This window comes from Myotis yumanensis, unplaced genomic scaffold (assembly GCF_028538775.1).
Source record: "Myotis yumanensis isolate MYYU_CA2020_CCGP unplaced genomic scaffold, mMyoYum1.0.hap1 SCAF_9, whole genome shotgun sequence".
Taxonomy (NCBI): domain Eukaryota; kingdom Metazoa; phylum Chordata; class Mammalia; order Chiroptera; family Vespertilionidae; genus Myotis; species Myotis yumanensis.
In genome coordinates this window covers 36,660,075-36,680,573 of record NW_027223760.1, presented here as the reverse complement: position 1 = coordinate 36,680,573, position 20,499 = coordinate 36,660,075, and the positions used below count along the sequence as shown (strand labels likewise).

The window sequence follows — 20,499 nt, the reverse complement described above, 5'->3', positions numbered from 1 at the left end:
CATGACCTGGGGAGCTTTAAAATCCCAGTGCCCAGGTAGCACCTTAGACCAACTAAATCCAACATCTGGAGATGGTACCCAACATCCCTGTGTTTCAAAACTTTTTAGGTTATTCCATTGTGTATCCAGGGTTGAAAACCACTTTTTAAAAAAAAATAAATAAATTATGCTTGAGACTTTGAATTATCTTGAGATGAAAACTTTGAACAAAGAGACATTTTCCCCACTAGTTGCCTCCTACAACTTACACATCCCAATATACATACAAATGTTCTTGCAAAACAATCATGGCTTGATAGAAGTTATTTCAAAAGGACTACTCTAGCATCACATTTTACTTTTCAGGTCATTATATCCTTAGTTCACATAACAGTTACTATCATTGGATACTGCTGTGGAAATGACCATCTACCCAAGCCAGTGTAACTGCAGAACCAGCTCAAACTATCCTATTTCTAACAAGGTACTGAGTTGCTTTTCAGAGTAATAGTCCAAAACCACAAGTCATGCAGCCAAAGCATGAGCAGAAGAGAGAAATTTGACCTCCAGTTGCACGGGGAACCAGTCTTTTTCCCTGCACAGAACCCTTTCTGCTGTCCAGAAAGATGAGGTGCTGAAGCCCCTTCCCATATCCTATATAATAAAAGCCTAATATGCTAAGTGTCTGGTCATCCAGTCATCCATTCAACCAATCAAAGTGTAATTTGCTAATGATATGCTAAGGCCCCTCAACCACTCGCTATGATATGCACTGACAACCAGGGTGCAGATGCTCTGACCAGTAGGTTAGCGTACTGCTGGGGTCTGGCCAATTGGCACTGAGCAAGACAGGCCGGACACACCCTAGAACCCTCCTTCATCCCTCCCCAGGCCAGATCGTGCACCGGTGAGTCCCTCAGCCTGGCCTGTGATCTCTCCCTATCCAGAACCCCTCAAGGGATGTCAGAGAGCCTGTTTAGGCCCAAGCCCGCAGGCCAGGCCAAGGGACCCCACTGGTGCACAAATTCATGCACCAGGCCTCTAGACTTACCTTAAAGGGCCAAGTCCCAAAGCTCTGCAATCAAAACCTTCCACATGAATGCTTCTGCATACCAACCTGTTCTCACAGACCCCATACAACTTGCCTTTAACCCTGGATCAGGGAGAGAGACTTGAGCCTTGCCTCCTGTCTCCTTGTGTGTCAACTTAGCAATAAAAGCTTTTTCTTTTCTCAAAAGCTGGTGCCATAGTACTGGCTCCTATATGCCTCAAATCTTTGCTCTAAACTCTGGCTACTCACAAAATATTACTTAAGGACTTTCAAAATATAAATTCTCCAAGAGTTGACACTGATCAGAATAAAAATCCTCAGCATTTTGCCTAATACTGTGAAAAACACAATTTTAAAAACTGAATTTCCTCCTCCTTTTCCTCCTCATCTTTCTTCCTGTTTAATATTAATGGCATTACTTGATTTTGGTCAAGGCTGCTTTTTAAAATAATTCAACTCAAATAGATTACTCAAATTTTAGTACTTTAATTTATTCAAGTGTAATAAATACACATAACTTTCCAATGGAATTGAAATATTTTAGGAATAAATGGGTTAAACTTTTTAAAATTTTTTTCTCATAATAAAATAAATAAGTGAATACAGATCTGTAATAAGAGTTTCAACCACTATATAAAATGGGAAATTTCTTATGTTACTGTTCCTATTTCTCTAGATTATTTCTTCATTATTTCAATATTTTACTCATATTGAAAATGTCTAATTTCTACTTAGATGATTCTGATTATATGTGTCTGGGTATTCCTGACATCTACATTCTTTACAACCTTCTCAGGTCATTCAAATGGATAGCCCAGACTGAGACCCACTGCCCTAAGCAGAAATTTCAGTCTGAGAAAACGGTTTCTCAGTCAACAAGAATAGATGGATAGAAATAGAGATGATAGATAGATATATTTCACAAATGTTTTTAATAGAGAAATATTGACATGTGCATACATCTCAGAGTGAAGGACAGTAATATTTTCAAATATTGAAAAATGTTTGGTCCTGAGGAAATGTATTAATGCACCATATCCAAAGAGAAAAACCATGTGAGTATCTTAACAGAGTCAAAAACAGGCTGATAAAAATTTACCAACTAGCCCTGGCCAGTGTGGCTCAGATGATTGAGTGTTGTCCTGTGCACTAAAAAGGTCACTGGTTCAATTCCTGGTCCCTGGTCAAGGTGTGTATGGGAGGCAACCAATTGATGTTTCTGTCTCTCCTTCCCTTCCTCTCACTCTAAAATCAACTTAAAAATAAATAAATACACTTATATTTTAAAAAATTCATCAGCTATTCATTGCAAAAGTTTTAGCAAACTTGGAATGATGGGGAACTTGCATAAGGTTTCTAAAAGGAAAAAAAAAAACCCTATTATTGCAATTGGTAGCTCTTTTTATTATTATTGATTTTTAGAGAGAGAGGAGGGGGAGAGAAACATTGACCAATTGCCTCCCGAAAAACACTCTCACCAGGGATCAAACCTGCAACCTTTTGGTGTGAGATGATGCTAAAAAAAATGTTTAGGGAAGGAATGCTCAGTATGGTGTCTAGTGCTCCAGAGCTATGGCTGGCCTTCCATTTTCTTCTATTTTAAAAGAAAACCATACGTGTACCTTACCTTTCTCTTCATATACAAATGGTCAGTAACTATTGGGTAAAGTTTCATCTAAACAACCCAGGTTGAAGCAAAATAGAAAATGGGACGAGCTTCCAGCAGGAAGTGATCTGCTCTGCCCAGCACTCATCAGCAGGTTAAGTCACTCCATTGGCCAAAGACCTTTTCACATGAAGATATTAATGAAATATCTTCAATAGAAACAATCTGAGGCAAGTAAAAGTGAGTGGGATTAAACATTGGAAACCTAAGTCAGGAAAAAAAATTCTTTTCATTTTATTTGTTAACTCATGGTTCAGGATTTGGAAACAATTTGTACCATTTCAGAAAGGTCCTCCAGACAAAAATACAGTAACTCAAAATACAGTGTTTAAAGAAATTATAGTGTTCTATCATCTTTAAGTTATTTACCCAATAATTATTTTTTTTAAATTTCTAAACAGTTTTATTGAGAGGTGTTGTTTGCCTGGAAATACACTAGAACTTGGGGAAGAGGATACATTCACTTTGAAAGATAAGATTTTTCCCACCACTATGAGAAAGGCATGGTGCAGGGTGAGCACACAGCAGTGTGGATCTGTATTCCCACCTCCTTGTCCTTTGTTTGCATTTCTTTCTTTATTTAGCAAGTACCAGAGAATAATAACACAAAGACAAGAAAAAAAATCCAGGCCACACCAGGGCAGAGAGGGTCAAGGATCACACATCTGCAACTTTGTCAACTGTGTGTCTTTGCTTTCCCACAATGACTCACCCAGATATTCCCATCTTGATGATAAGGTTTCCAGTTCCTCCCAGTGTCACTGTAGAGCATGCGGTATTGGGTCACCCAGTCTGAACTGCTGTATCTTCCTTGGGTTGCAATGGCACTGATTTGCTTCCGATTGCCAAAGTCAACCTGAAGCCATTGATAATGGTCACTGTCAGATGGAGACCATCCCCCGGCACCTGAACAAAGTAGAGACAAAAGGGGAGAATAGATATTTAAAGTTAAACTTCTATAATTGACAATGGATTATTTTCCATCTTATAGTTGGCCTTGGCAGTGCTGTATTTCACACAGATATTATGAAATGTCCTTTACAGATGCCACTGGGACTTCCACTAATATTCTTCCAGCTGGGTTACAGTGATGCTCTAACCTCTTTATGGTATAATTATGTGCTCATTTTCTCCTGAGCAAATGTCTTCATAATTCCTCAATTAGATCTTATTAGTACATGTCAAAGTCTAATTGGCTGAGGGTTGATCAATTTACCATGAATTCTTCAACTCAAAATCACTAGGAAAAATATATGACAATCTATTAATTCTTCACACAAGGTTTTATCTTTTAGCAGATTATAAATGTAACAAAACGTAACTATACACAACTCTAAAATATATTTTGCTGTCAAAGGTCAGCGTTCAAAGAACACTAGTTCTTAAGATAAGGCATAGTGTTACATTAAGCCTCTGTACTCATGAGAACTAAGTTAGTAAATCAGGCAATATGTTCACTAACCCTTAAGAAATATATAACCTATGACTCTTAATAATCACATTTCTAGGAAAATAATTCGAGTTGCTAAATGAAATGAAATTCTTTTGGCAAAATATAATAAATACTTGGTAAGTAGTAAGAATGCAAAAATATTTACTAGAAAAATGGCACTAATATAGAACAAAAAGGCTCCTAATTTATACCACTATGTAAAATAACTGTGGTTGCACATAAATACATTACAGAAAATATGGCATAATGTTTGGTGTTAACAGGCAACATAATTTTTTGAGTGAGTTTGGCTGCTAATGGGAGAAAATAAGAGAAAAATATTTAATACATTATCCAATTCAGAGTACACCAAAATATATGCATCATTTTCAAATAAGGAATTTAAAGGCTGACAATAAATTTATTCAATGAGGACCATGCTAATAAAATCATTTTATAAATCATCATAGGTAGGTCATTCATTTAATTATGTTTATATGGCTTATTTTTGCTTTCAGCTATGATAGAATAGCTCTCCCACCACAAAAATTTACAAACCTGACACAGTGTATATTAAGATTACCCTTTTTGGAGATTGGACAATAGTCAGTGCAGGACCCTGATCCATGAGAGAAGATAAACAAGTGAGGTGAGCACTGCCAGCTCCTGGCTTTCTGCCTGGTTCATCTTCTGGATCACAGCACATGAGGGAGTATCCCAAATAGACACAGCAGCATCACTGAGATAGAGACAAATCAGAAGCAAAGCTACCGAGGACAGAGTTCCAGAGAGAGGCAGCTGTGCCAAGAGGCCCGAGAAGCTGCACAGGACCACCAATGAGTCTCTACAGCTCCGACTCTGGATGAAAACTGAGCTGTGTATTTGAAACCAACTCTCCTCAAGACCCCCTGGAGGGAGTTTTTCAAATGAGCAACCAGAGGATGCCCAGGGATGAGACTAGGTTGATTTCAGATGAGACAAGATTGAGCAAACTTGTTGAACAACCCTAGGTTTCAGTAGAGATCTCAGAAAGGGATTAGAAGAAGTTAGCTCTAAAACACGGGCTACCCTGCACACATCTGAACAAAGGTTGGTAACTAGCCTGAAGAAAGATCAACCTTACCCACAGATAAATAAGTCCTTGCTTAAACAAAACTCAACACTCCATTAGGAAGGCCATGGAAGTTTAGAAACTCAACAACATAGCATTTATAATGCCCAGTAGAAAAATTTTATAAAATACTAGACCTTTGAGGAAGCAGCAAAATAATGACTTATTACCAGAGAAAAGTCAGTTAATAGAAATTGACTGAAAAATGACAGAGATGATAAAATTAGCAGACCAGGTCTTTAACACAGAGATTATAAATTAGTGCCACTTATAAAAAAGATAATGTATAAATATTGAAGACACAAATATACAATCTTAATGGAGAAAAGAAAGAATAAAAATTTAAAAAATGAAAGTTTTTGGACTAAAAAATACATCTGAAATAAAACTATTAATGGATGGACTTAACAGCAGATTAGAAGTTGAGGGGGAAAAAAGACTTTAGTGTACTTGCATATAGGGTCATATAAACCTTTCAAATTGAAGCTCAGAAAAGGCTTAAAAATGAACAGTACTCCACTAACTTATAGGATAATATTGTGTCCTAACAGTCATGCAAATTGAATACTAAAAGCAGAGAAAGTAGAAATTAGGAAGAAAAATATTCATTTGAAGAAATAATGGTTGAAAAATATAATCCCAGATATATGAGAAATTTACCAGATTCCAAAAAGATAAATAAAAGAAAAACACACCAAGACACCTCACAATCACTTGGTAAAACAAACAAACAAACAAAAACAATGCTAATGAGAAAATCTTGAAAGTAAGAAGAAGGCAATAACATCTCAGCAAAAACAATTCAGGCTGAAAGACAATGAAACAGCATATCTGAGGTGATGAACAACAACAACAAAAAAGGTAAAAGGGAAGCTGCCAACAAAAAGCTCTATATCCAGCCAAAATATCCTTTAAAATGAAAGCAACATAATGATATTTAGGACAAAAGCTGAGCAAATTCATCACCAGTAGATGTGTGCTATAAGAAATGGAAGTTTTCCAGCTCCAAGGTTAAATTACTGTATTGAAACTCATACCAGTACCAGTATATCCATGAAGAAACTTGCTGAACCTGGTAAACATGTCCATAAGTATAAAATATTTGATCATGTTTTTAAATTTCTCAAAAAGATAGTTGAGTGTTTAAAATAAAAGCAGTAACAATGAATTAGAGATGTAGAAGTAAAATGTATGACTAGAATAGTACAAAGGATAGAAGGCAAGAAAAATATATACTGTATTGAGTTTCGTTGATTTGAGGTGATATATTATTTGATGATTGTGAACCCTAGATCAAGGACCAGCAAACTCTCTTTGTAAAGGGTTAATTACTGAATGTTTTAGGCTCTGTAGGCTATACTACATTTGTTACAAGTAGTAAACTCTGTTGTTGTAGCACGAAGTCATAGGTAATACAGTAAACTCTCCATTTTACAGACCTTGATTGAATGGACTTCGGATTTAATGGATAAAATTTCCGGTCTGTATCTCATATGTGAAAATTAACACTCTGTTAATTTTAAAATCCTTTTAAGCAAAATTTGCTTAAAATTAAATTAATAGGTTATTTTTTGTTATTAATTCACTGTTATTTTAAACAAATTTTAGTGAATAGGCTGTATGTTGAAAAAAGACACTGTAGCAATTTATTTATAGTAAATAAATATTACATATTTACAACTATAGTCTACATATTTTAATCCAGGAGTCATCACTCATAAGTATGGGAGATGATTAGCATGTGATCACACAGCTCTCGTGGTAACTGGTTCTGCTGTCCTTCAGCATGACTTTTTGCAGCAGTTTTAACACATGCAGGCCGATGTTTCCATGTGCACTTAGCCAAGCCCCAGCCATTTGTTTACTCTGGGCGACGGGTGAATGCATGCATTCCCTAGACTTACTCAGTATAACTTTAAAATACAGTAATACATATAGAAAACTATTCTGTGAAATTAAACTTTTCATACGTACTTTTGATTACACAAACATGCCTACATAAGTAAAAACAGGTAAACTAACTTGTCAATTTTTTAAAACAGGCATTCAGAAAACCTACTTTATTATATAATGGGCTTGCAGGTTTAATGGACACCCCCTCACCCAAATTAGTCTGTTATATTGATGTTGTACTATACATAATCAAAACATCAATAAAACTGGGAAAATACTGATTCTCCTTGAAGTTATCAGCATGTTCCCTGCAAATAACACCTCCTGTGGTAGAGGCTGTGATGTGCCACTGAGGTCGGCCTTTATGACTGAGGACTTGGTGCCTCTGTAATTCTGTGTTGCCAGAGACACTAGTGAGCTGTAATTCCTCTTCAGGAATTTCCAGAATTAAAAAGAGGGATTTACCCAAGGCCATGCACCTTCTTGGGGTTGTACAGATGCAATGGCTGCTTGACTGGGGATTGTAGAGGTCCAGGCCCCTCGATCCAACTTGGGAAAACTCCCTGCAGAATTGGTTGAAACCTCCTTTGAGACTGCATTGCATCTCGACCTCTCCCCCTGCCTATTTCCTCTTCATCCCCTTCCCTTCCACAGGTCTCATCTACCTAACATTCCCTAATAAAGTCCTATGTGTTAGTCTCCATCTCAGAATTTGTGTTCTGGAAAGTGCAGTCTGCAAAACCTCCTTGGAACCACTTTCCTGAAAATCTGCTCACTGGTGATATGAAGTAATTGTCTCTGCTTTCTACTTTGTGTGTTATTTTCATGTGTATTTTTTCTCATTGTAGTATCTAATATTACCTAGGGTAATATATCATCCACATGCAGACTTCACCTACAATTTTGTAAAATTTTGGAGGAGCATTAAATTTTTCAGATAACAATGTACCCAGTCATCAAGAGATTATAAATATATTTTCCTGTCTGTTGGATATTTTATTCCAAACTTAGGAGAAATTCTATATATAATTGTGTATAAAGGCCTATCGATGTGTTACAAAAGCAACAAAGTGGTTTGGCCATTGAAGTAAACAAACAATTATTATATGAGGGAAGAGAAAGTATATTCAACTGATTGTTGAAATTTAGACTATTTCCCCTAATTAATCCTGCAAAGAATATTGCAGAATACATTTCCTTATATTACCTATTTTTTGCTGCATTACAATTTTCAATAAGGAGGCAATTAACATAAACTAGTTAATCCCATTAATCACTTTAAAAGAATAGAACTTATTGATAACTTTAAGAGAAGCAAAAATCTGAAACAAGTAAAAATATGTTAAAACTTATTCCTTCGCAGAAGGATATGTGGAGAGAATAGTGATTAACTTCAAGGGGAGGGCAAATGTCAGGCTTGCATGAGGAACATAGTGGAAAGATGGATAAAAAGTTTCCTGTTTCTCTTTGATCTATCATGCAATGTAATTTGGGGAAGTTGATTACTTTGTTCATTTGGCTTGTGACATGTATAACCTCTATCAATCCAAGGATTAGGAATGATAACCCTCTCATGACAAAAAAACAAACAAACACACAAAACAAACAAACAAACAAACAAACAAAAAACTCAGGAAAGTGGCACACAGCAGAGCAGAAGTTGCTCCCCAAGATGGCGTGGAGAGTGCAACAGGGCAAACACGTTTCCTGTGGATATTGTTTTAGCTCAAAGGAAAAAAATGGAAAGTCAAAGAGGAGGTAGAAGAGGAGGAGATTTTAAATAGTCATAAACTCAGTTTCTGAGACTTAAGAATAACTGTCTAGAACCAATAGAACCAAAAATATCTTTATTCTTTATTGCTGAAAGTATTCAGATGTCCCCTTTTCTTCCCACCTACACCCTCCATCCCATCCCCAGGCCTTCACTGCACTATTATCTGTGTCCATAGGTTATGCATACATGTATATAAATTATTTGGTTAATTTCTTCCTGCCAGGCCCCTTCCCTCTGAGATCCCTTAGTCTGTTCCACGCTTCTACGTCTTTGGATCTATTTTGTTCATCAGGTTATTTTGTTCACTAGATTCTATATATGAGTGAGATCATGTGATACTTGTCTTTCTCTGACTGGCTTATGTAACTTAATGCAATACTCTATTTCCTAAACAGTAGGGATGTTGTTGCCTCTCTCCTATTCTCTCCTGTGTTAATCACTCTCTCTTTTTCTCTCTCTTCCATTGCTTGCCTTCCAACTCCCTCCCTTTCTTCCCCCCTCTTCTTTTTTTTTCTCTCTCTCATACACACATCCCTCCTCCTCTGTGAATGTGTGTGTGTGCATATGTGTGAGTGTGGATTGTGTGTATGTGAACCATAAAGATACACAGTGTTCATATTCTAGATATTCACTCTACTGGGGTTACTTGAGTGGTAAATTAAAATAAAGAATCTAGAGAAATGAATGAAACTTGCACTCAAAACTTAGTGATAGCTTATAATTATGATAGCCATTTCTGTTTTGTAAATTAGTATATCTGAGAGAAAAAAGGAGCTTAGTGGTGGGTGGTTCAGGAGAGAGCATTTAGTTTCTTTTCTAGTGATAAACTGTTCCTGCATAGACATGATGCCTAAGTGGGTGGTTGTAACACCACTAGAGATTATAAGCCTGGAGTCTAATTTTCTTTAAAGGTAGAAAAACATTTCAATTAAGTACAGAACTATCTTTAATAACTAGTTGACATTTATGTATCAGATGAAAAGAATAAATTGAAAAGGAGACTTTCAGGCAAGATAGCATTATGACTTTAGGCTTGGAGGCCTCCTTCTGGTCTAAATACACAGTATTTTTAGATAAAATAGATAAAAAGAAAATTGAAAAAAAAATAGCCAGATTCAAAAATAAGATAAACATTTCTATGCACAAGAAAGGCAATAAAAATGCAAACAATAAGTAGGCCCGAAGCTGAGGCCTGCTGGAATTGGGGTCTGGGGACACACAGAGGAAGTGGGACACTTGGTTTCTGAGGGTCATCAATAAAAGTAAATCTCCTATGTGTGTCAGACAAAGGAAGTATGTGCCAGGGCTGAAAACCCCAACTAGCCCAGGACTATGCTGCTTGTGGAAAGAAAACAGCTGCTCACTGATTCGGAAATATGAGACTATGCCCAAAGAAGTTGGAAAACAGGCATAGCTGAGCCAAGAAAAGGCTCCTCCTGGCTTGGTGACTGGACCTGTGATTCCCTAATAACACTGCCAGGCAAAGGCACAGGTTGTCCATGTGGGCTGTATTTCTGGACCAGAGATCTGGGAAGCTGAGTAGAGAAAATCACAAATAACATAGTCAAAAGATCAATGCAAATGAACTCCAGATATAATAGCAATTGAGGACCAGTGGAAATAAACTTTTTAAGTTCTCAGATATATAAACAAGTAATGCTAGGCATTACAAATAGCAGTAATGATCAGATTAAACAGGGAGACATAAAATTATTTATAGACAAATGCTAAAAAGAACCAGATTGCTTTAGAAATAAAAAATGTAGTCATTGATAGAAAAAAAAACATATCTCATTGGAGGAAAATCCACAACTTACATTATCTCACAAATAACCAGTCTGCTGAAAGGTAATACGGAAGGATTTATACAGAAGTCCCCATAGAAAATACAAAATATGTTAGAGTTTCAGAACATCTGCTTCTACCAAGATGGAGTACAGAAATCTAATTTACTTTCCCACCTGAAACAACGAAAAAGCAGATAAAATATATAAAACAGTAGTTTGCAAGATAATAAGATATGAGGCAAAAAGGGGCTAAGATTCCTAAGGTACAGGACATAAATGGAGTTAGCCCCATTTCCTCATCTTCCTATCTTGAGAGAGTGTCAAGGCTGAGACACACAAAGAACTTGGCAGAATCCCTGGGTTGAGAAGATAGAGCAGGGGAGGACAAGGTGGCTGTAGTTAGAAGCCAAGGAAGAAGCTGCATAGAGAGATCACTCTAAAGAATCAGTAGGGGGCTCCTTTGAGTCTTCATTTACCCACACATCTGAGGAAACTACCCACCCACAGCTGGGCAAAGAATCATCTGAATGGATGAAGGTACTAGTGGTCTGTACTACTGACCAATAATCCCATCATTCCCCTCCTAGGTGTTTTCTTAGGAGAAAAGGAAGCATGTGAACATACGAAGTCCTGCCCATGATGTTCACAGAAGCTGTATGTGTAATAGTCCAAAGCTGTAAACAACTCAAATGTCCATCAACAGATAAATGGATAAACAAATTGTATATATCACAGAACAGAATACAACTCAGCAATACAAAGGAAGGACATTGATACACACTAGATGATTAATCTAAACATAATTATTCTGACTGGAAGGATTCGGGAAGGTGCTCACCATACAATTACATTTATATACAATTCTGGGAAATGTAAACTTATATATAGGAACAAAAGAAGATCAATGATTGCTTCAGAATGGGGACAAAGAAGGGAAAGGAAGAGGTTACAAAGTTCCAGAAGATTTTTTTGGGTATAGGTTGTATTTATTATCTTGATTGTGGTGGTGGTTTCATGGGTATATTCATATATAAAAAAGATCACACTTTACAATTTAAATATGTATAGATTAGTGTACATCAATAAAGCTGTTAAAATTTGTAGGAATAAATAGACATGGAGGATAAAGTGGGACTTTCAATGATAAATCTAAGAAATCTATACTAATAATAATGGAATATGCAAATTGTCCAGGACACTGTCACATAACGACCATTCAGCAGGCTGCAACCTTGCCCCCCTGCTCAGGCAGCTGTGAGGCCCATGGTAGCTAGGATAGGATACAATAGGAGGGGATAAGAAAGGAGAAGGAGAGGAAGGAAGGCCTGCATATAGACAGGCCGAGAGGAGAAACAGAAATACAGAAAGGGAACAAGAAAAAGATGCAGGAATGGAAAAGGAAAGGAAATGAAGGGCTCCATGTGGGAGGAGGTGGCCACCGCCGGGGGGCAGAGCAGCTGTGTCCAGCGAGGGGCGGGGTGCAGGCAGCGTGAAGTGGAGAGCCACGCCCAGACATGGAAGGAGGGCGGTGGCCCCCAGTGTGGGCCATTGGTACAGAGGGGTGGACGATCCGAGGCCTTCCAGGCAGAGGTGCTCCTGCTCTGAGGCTGCAGTGCCTGGGCCACATGGGCCTTGGCCACCCTCGCTGGGCTGGGCGCCCCATGCTGGGAGGGGAGGCACAGCTTAGCTGGGGCGGAGTTGGACACTAAGGAGAGTACCGCTTTCATCCCTGAGGGCTGGACCCCAAAGACACTGGCCAGGGATAGGTGGGTGGTGCATTAAGTGTACTTTGTTGACTAGAAGTTGGGGTGTCCCAGGCAGGGAATGGGAGGAGGATGGTGGCAGGGAGGCCAGGGAGGGGGTGGTGCCAAAGGCCTGGCCAGAGCTGGGCCCTGGGCTGGGGGTTAATGCCCCCTGAATGGAAGCTTTAATATCAAAGTGCACTCAGGCGGGGATGGAAGTAGGTCCCAGAGAGGAAGGGGGAAGGTTTAAAAGAGAAACCAGTGAACATGGCAGGGGGTGAGGGGGTGGTAATAATAAGGAAGGAGGGAGGGAGGCAGGGTTCAGTCTCACAAGGGAAAGGCAAATGGGGGAGAAGTAAGAAGGAGACAGACATGGGGAATAAAGGGAGAGAAGGGAGGAGGGAGGGAGGGAGGGAGGGAGGGAGGGAGAGGTGCCACAGGACGTTCAAAGGGAGGTAGGGAAAGAAAGCAGGGAAGAGAAGGATGCTAAAATGGGGTGAGGTCAGGAAAATAGTTAAATACAAAGAAGAAACAGAACGTGAGAGTGAGAGGTGTTTAAAAGGAGGAGTTAGTAATTACGAAAATTAAGTACAGGGTGATTTTTTAAAAATGTAGTCAGACATCCCCTGAGCGCTCCCGGACTGTGGAAGGGTGCAGGCTTGGCTGAGAACCCCCGCCCCCCCTGCAGGAATTTAATACACCAGGCCTCTAGTTCTAGAATAAAACCAATACACAGAATTCAAACATTTGAAGAATGAGTGAATTTTTCAAAATTGAAAAAGAAAAAAAAAGACATAAACTGAAAAGGTCCTCTGAACACTGAAAAGCATATGGAATGTGAGCATATTATAAAAAATCTACACTAATAAAAGACAAACATGCAAATTGACCGTACATTTGCTATGCCTTGAGCCACTCCCACCATCCAATCAGAGCAACTATATGCAAATTAACCCAACCAAGATGGCGGCCGGCAACCAAGGAGCTGGAGCAAGCAGGAGGCTTGGTTGCCTCAATGATGGAGGAAGCCAAGCTTCCCGCTTGCTGCGGCGGCTCTGAGCTCCACTCAAAGCAACAAAGTTTCAATTATATAAGGTAAATAAACCCCAGATATCTGCTTTCAGCCGGCTGTGGCCACGGAGCTGGAGCGAGAAGGAGGCTTCTCTCCCGCCCGCCCTGGCTGGCTCTGAGCTCCTCTCAAGGCTACAAAGTTTCAATTATAGAAGGTAAATAAATCCCAGAATAAAAAATAAAAAAAGGAGAGGCTGGGAGCTTCCATTGCTTGGGGGGGGGGGGGGGGGGCGCTTGGCCATCCTGAAAACGGCCCTTAGCCCCTCACCCAGGCTGGCCAGGCACTCCAGCGGGACACCCACCCTGATCCGGGACACCCTTCAGGGAAAACCAGCCAGCCCCCACCCATGCACCAGGCCTCTATCCTATATAGTAAAAGGGTAATATGCAAACTGACCCTAACAGCAGAACAACTGGGAATGACTGGTCACTATGACACACACTGACCACCAGGGGGAAGATGCTCAATGCAGGAGCTGCCCTCTGGTGGTCTGTGTGCTCCCACAGGGGGAGCTCTGCTCAGCCACAAGCCAGGCTGACGGCTGCCAGTACAGCAGTGGTGATGGGAGCCTCTCCCGCCTCAGCACTAAGGATGTCCGACTGCAGCTTAGGCCTGCTCCCCGCTGGCAAGTGGACATCCCCCGAGGGCTGCTGGGCTGCCAGAGAGATGTCTGACTGCCAGCTTGGGCCCAACCCCCCAGAGAGCAGGCCTAAGCCAGCAGGTGGATATCCTTCAAGGGGTCCCAAACTGCAAGAGGGCATAGGCCGGGCTGAGGGACCCCCCCGAGTGCACAAATTTTTGGGCACCAGGCCTGTAGGATATTATGAGGTACAAATAACAGCTGGTTGAAAATAGTAAAACTGATGAAATGAGACATTTAAAAAATAGTGTTTAAGCATGAAAGTGAGAATTATCTCATTGAAAGAGAAAAAAGAGCTGGTATCATAAGAGCTAAAAGTTGCTTGCTAATGAGCTCAGATTTCATTTACAGTGGGGCATAAACAGCTAGAAGGTGTAGCGTGTGACCTACCTACAAGAGATAGGACAAAGAAGCTTCAACCAAGTCTAATAACTTGTTGATTAGAAGGAGCATTAATTAACACCTGTTATGAGCTACAGAAGTTAAAATGTTATTGCCATTATCATTATGAAAATATATGATAAATTACTGCTCATATAAAATAAAGTTAAAACAAAGGAGTATTCCAGTATATTTGAAACAAAACAGAAGGAAGATGTGATTTTATCATCTGTTGTTAGATGACAGGAAGACAGAACTGCGCATCTCCCATTGCTACCTCTGCCAACAAGGACAGCAGCTTTCAGATCGTTCTAGGAAGAGCAGAAGGAATCACTGAGTACAGGGAATTATTTCCTGAGTCAGGTTAAGATAGGATATAATAAGAAAGGCATAGCTGCTTTAACATTTTTGAAATATTCAGATTATATCCCAAAGGACTGGCATTATTCATAAATGTAACATTAGCTTCCTTGAATATTTATCAAGGAAGTGGTCAGAAAATTAAAGATAGCCCAAACAAACAAACAAACAAAAAACCCATGAGTTTAAAAAAACAGGGGACTTAGTAAATCTAGAAAAAAATAGACAAAAGTTATTCAAAAATTTGCATATAGGTGATGAACAGTTAGAATAAAAGAGAAATAGGGGGGGGTGGTGTTACTGGAGGTGATCATTGGTGGGTTATAAGAATTTACATTAATGAGTACATACTTATGTAGTAGAACACAAGAAATGCCATAGATGTATTTCTAATTTAATTTTAGCTAAGCATTTGGGGTATATCTCTAAGTATAAATGGTGAAATGTGGTCTGAGAGATAATAGTTTTAGGTAAATTCAAAAATGGTTAATAATTATGCCCCAAATTTGCTGATTAATGACTATGGACTTGCTAATTAAATGACTTGAAGAGAGCTCCCTAATGACGTGCCACAGACTTGCATTCTGTGTTCTGTCAATTTTAATATTTTTATTATCTAAGGCACGAAAGACATGCTTATGAAATTTGTCAATTACATAAGGCTGAAAAGGAGACCTAATAGGATAACTAACTGAATTACGATGTAAAATGTTCTTGACCAGCTGGAAATCTGAGCCTGCACCAGATCAATTTGTTTGAACATCAATAAGAAACTAAGATGCCCATTTTCAACAAATGCATTTTCAACTTCATGATTAACGAGATATTATGCTTAGAAATCATTATGAAACCATAATTTACTTTAGGAAAAATATTGGGTTGAAATGATGACATCTAACTATAATATTTGCAGTATTCTATTCAAAACAGTTTTGATACATTTTCATTCAGACTTTATATCTGCATACAAAAATGAACAAATCACATGCATCTAGTATTACAAATTATCACAAAATGAGCATAACCATGTGATACCATACAGATCTATAAATAAATCATTTCCAGCAACCCATAAGCTCTCATTGTGTCCTTTTCCAAATACACTTAACCACTCCTCCCTAATGAATTGTCTCAGAGACTCATACATGAACTGAATATATCAATAGATTGCACATTTTCTTTGCTGTCTAATATTAAATTGTATAATATACTACTCTGTTTATTCATTCTAATGTTGAACATATGGCTATTTCCCATTTGGAGTTATTATGAACTAGAGGCCCGGTGCATGAAATTCGTGCACCGGTACAGACCCTAGGCCTGGCCAGAGATCAAAGCACAAGTGTCTGCTGTGGAAGAGCAGGTCCCAGCTGACCTCAGGGCCCTGGGCAGCACCTGGGCCCCCGGGCCTCCATGCACCCTCTTCTGCCTGAGTCATGGCGCCAGAGTCCCCACACAGAGATGAGGTGAGTGCAGCTGAATGCCACGGGCTGGGGTGCAGTGTGGGCCTCTGGGCCGCCCAGCGGTGCTGCACTGAAGCCAGGTGGGCAGCGCGCTCTCTCCCAGCTGGCCTCGCAGACCGGCTCCTGTGCAAAACCACGGGGAGTCCCAACCAGCCTCTGCAGTACCAGTGGCTACAGCTCGGCTCACTCGAAAGCCTGTGCGGTGTGGAGTAGGCTTCCTGTGGGCACCCGACACCTGAGCATGGGGGCTTCCCCAGTGCGCGAGCCCAGGTGTCCAGGGGGAGGGTAGCAGGGGGAGTGAGAGCGAACTTGCAGGACACCCTGCATTCTCACTGCACCTCTGTCCCTGTCACCCTGCCCCCAGGTAGCCGGTAAGAGGTAGCAGTGCATCACCAAGGCCTACAATGTTCCATGCAGCTCCCTGGTGGTCAGCACACATCATAGTGAGTGGTTGAACTCCCAGTCTCCCAGTTGAACTCCTGGTAAAACAACTGCCCCTGGGGACAATTTGCATATTAGGCTTTTATTATATAGGATAATGCTGCCATTAACATTTCTGTTCATGTTTTTGAGCACCTTTATGTGCACTTCTGATGGGTATATGCCCGAGTGGAGTATTACAGATCCAAAAAAAGGTGTGTATTTTAAAAGTTAGTTAATTTTTCCAACAATTTCCCAAATTAGTTGAATAGATTTTTATCCCTGAAACTCCTCCCAATAGTGTCATGAGAGTTTTTATTGTGCCACATCCTCACCAAAAGTTGGTCTACTTAGCCTTTTTTTTTTTTTACAGTCTGGCTCATTGTGAGTTTAATTTGCATTTCCCCGATAACTACCTTATTCTGTTGGTACCAAGACTTATTATAAAACTACTGTAAATTATGACATAAATGTGGATACAAAGATAAACCAATAGACCAAATAAATAAAATATAAATCCCTGAAACAAAAGGACATGTATACATGTGTAAATCAGCACTTAATTTTTTTAACCAATAATATATTCAGAATCTACTGGATATCCATGTGGAAAAAAGGGGAAGTACTCCTCTGCCCTATACTATACTCAAAAATCAGGTGAACCTTGGCTGATGTTGCTAAGTGGTTAGAATATCTGCCCATGCACCAAAAGGTCTTGGGTTTGATTCCAGTAGAGAGCATGTACCTGGGTTGCAGGTTTGATCCCTAGCCCTTGTCAGGGAGCATGCAGGAGGAAAGCAATCCACATGTCTCTATCACATCCATATTACTCTCTCTCTCTCCCCCTCTCTGCCTCCCTCTCTTCTACTCTCTCTAAAAATCAATAGAAAAAAATATTCTCAGATGGTGAGGATTAAAAAAAAGTATCAGGTGAAAAATGTGTAGATCTACTTGTGAAAACTAGTACATAAACCTTCTAGAACAGTGGTTCTCAACCTTGGCTGCACATTAGAATCACCTGGGAATCTTTTTAAAATCCTATTTCTGGGCCTCATCCTCGGGAATTTCTTTCTTTGTTACTAATGTTGTGGCCTCACCCCATAACAAAGAAACAGAATTTCTGGAGGATGAGGCCCAGATATCAGCATTTTAAAAAGATTCCCAGGTGATTCTAATGTGCAGCCAAGGTTGAGAACCACTGTTCTAGAAGATGACATGAGAGAAGAACATTATATTCTTGGGGTTGGGAAAGATTTATTAAAAATGTCTCAAAAGCACTAGCCAAATAGAAAAAAGATGGATAAATTAGATCCTATTAAAATTAGAAATTATAGACTTTCCAAAGACATTAGTAAGATAGTGAAATGGCTAACCATACATAAGGAAAGGTGTTTCCAAACATGTAACCAACAAAATGCTCATATCCAACATGTATAAACAAGTCTGACAAACCAATGAAAAAAAACAATGGTCAAGAGACCTTAACAGGCAGGACTGTAAGACATGAAATATATGAAAAGATGCTCAAGCTCATAGAATTTACATTTTAACAAAGACAACTGAAAAACTAATAATGATCAAAGAGAGTAATTAAAATGATGAGGGGACTTAATCCCATAATACTGCTTGGAGAAACCAAAGATGCTTAAGTATTCTAAGAGAAAATCAAGGAGCATCTTAATTTCCATCTTCTACTATTTAAAAGAATAGAGATATAAAGTTTCCTAATCGTGTAATGACAATATCACATATTCCAAAAGTATACATGCTTTATGTATATAGTAGATCATGCAGCTTTAACTCGTATTTTTAATTACTATTTTACTTAATATTTACCTTCAAAATATTTTTGAGTCAATACTGTCAAAGCATTTGTCTGTCCATAGAGTAGTTATTGTACTATAAATCCTTTTTATTTTTTTAAAATATTTTTTATTGATTTTTTACAGAGAGGAAGGGAGAGAGATAGAGAGAAACATCGATGAGAGAGAAACATTGATCAGCTGCCTCCTGCACACCTCCCACTGGGGATGTGCCCACAACCCAGGTACATGCCCTTGACCGGAATCAAACCTGGGACCCCCCAGTCCACAGGCCGATGCTCTATCCACTGAGCCAAACTGGTTTCGGCGATATAAATCCTTTTTATTTTGAAATTTGACCAAAGAAGAAAAGTGAATTTCAAATTGATTTTACTACATTTGAAACAAATGCTTTTCTGGGAGAACAAAAGTTTCCTTATTAAATATAGTTGTTCCTTCACGGATCCAGCATACTACACTAGGAAAATTTATAAGGAGGTCTCTTTATAATATTGATAATATTTAGGTATGAATTGTACCACCAAAATCAGTAAATTTCTGGCAATTAGGCAAACCTATTGAGGCCTCTATTTACATATTTATCACCTCAGAGGTAAAACACACACACACACACACACACACACACACACACACACACAAAACAAAAACAAAAACAAAAAAAAACTAAAACACCTGCACCTGAGTTATGATAAATAGAATTACTGCAAAACAAAGTTAGTTTCATATATATATATATTAGTTGCACAGAACTTCACCTGTCAATTATATTTTAAGATCTTTGATTTTAAAATGTCAACTCTTTTTTACTGTTTTATTTTATTTTTATTGAATTTATTGAGGTGACATTGGTTAATAGAATTATAAAAGTTTCAGATGTACAATTTTATAATACATCATCTGTATATTGTGTGTGTGTTCATTTACCCCAAGTTGCCTCCTTCTGTCAGCATTTAGCTCACCTTTACCCTATTCCACCTCCCTCCAACCCCTTTCCTCACCATACTGTTGTCTGTGTCCTTAAGTGGCTGTTGGTTTGTTTTTTTGTCTGCTTAATCCCTTCACTTTTTTCACCCAGTGTCAACCTTTTCTTTGAAATGTCATGTTTACCTTGAGATTATACTATAAAAAACAACAACAAAATGAACGTCAGGCAAAAGAACTAGACTGCTTCATAAAAAGGAATAAAGGCTGGATAGCCATTGAAAGTAACATGAACTCAACATTAAGTTTGATCAGCTTCCTGTTCTACATAGAAGCCACAGTGCAATTTCTATTCTCATCATATAGAACAAATCTTCACAGGAGGTAGCCTGGGGCAGGGAATAAAAGAGAACTATTATACATGAGTTCAAATAAAATAATATAAGTAAATTTGATTTTAAAACCTTGAACATTCACCGGCCATTTAACTTTTAAATTTAATTACCAAACAGTGTAAATGATCTATGGTCTTAGTTTTTTAATTTCCTGGAAATACTATGACAAAGAGAAAATAAATAGACTTTTTTGTGTGTGTTACTTCAGGTGGTGGTATTAGGAAAAGAAGTTTAAACAGGTAGTTATATCATAATGTAACAACTTTTAAAGTATCAAAATAGAAAACCCCAACAGAATGGATTACTACCAACAAAGGAAAATAAAAAAACAAGCACAGTGAGCTCTCTACTACTGGAGATATTCAAGTAAAAGCTGGATAATAAGAATTTCTTTAGAGGGGAATTTTACATGGGGTGGGAGATGCAACTAATTATATTTTAATATCATTTACAAAGAAAGTTGACATAAAATACAACCTATTATGTTGAATTCATGAGCAAGACTATCAAGTGATTTTAATTTCTTATTGCTTTAAAACTAAGAGTTATGACCCAAGTTTTGGTTGACCTGTGTTATTATCATCAGGGG

General features: G+C 38.6%; 1 protein-coding gene across 1 annotated transcript in view; it reads right to left on the bottom strand.

Moving 5' to 3' along the window:
- CNTNAP2 (contactin associated protein 2) overlaps window positions 1-20,499 on the bottom strand; it is a 1,802,564-nt gene that overhangs the window by 1,188,906 nt on the left and 593,159 nt on the right. Inside the window, exon 3 of the mRNA XM_070424092.1 lies at window positions 3,409-3,602. Coding sequence (XP_070280193.1) covers window positions 3,409-3,602 — 194 coding nt within the window. The remainder of the gene's footprint in view (window positions 1-3,408; window positions 3,603-20,499) is intronic.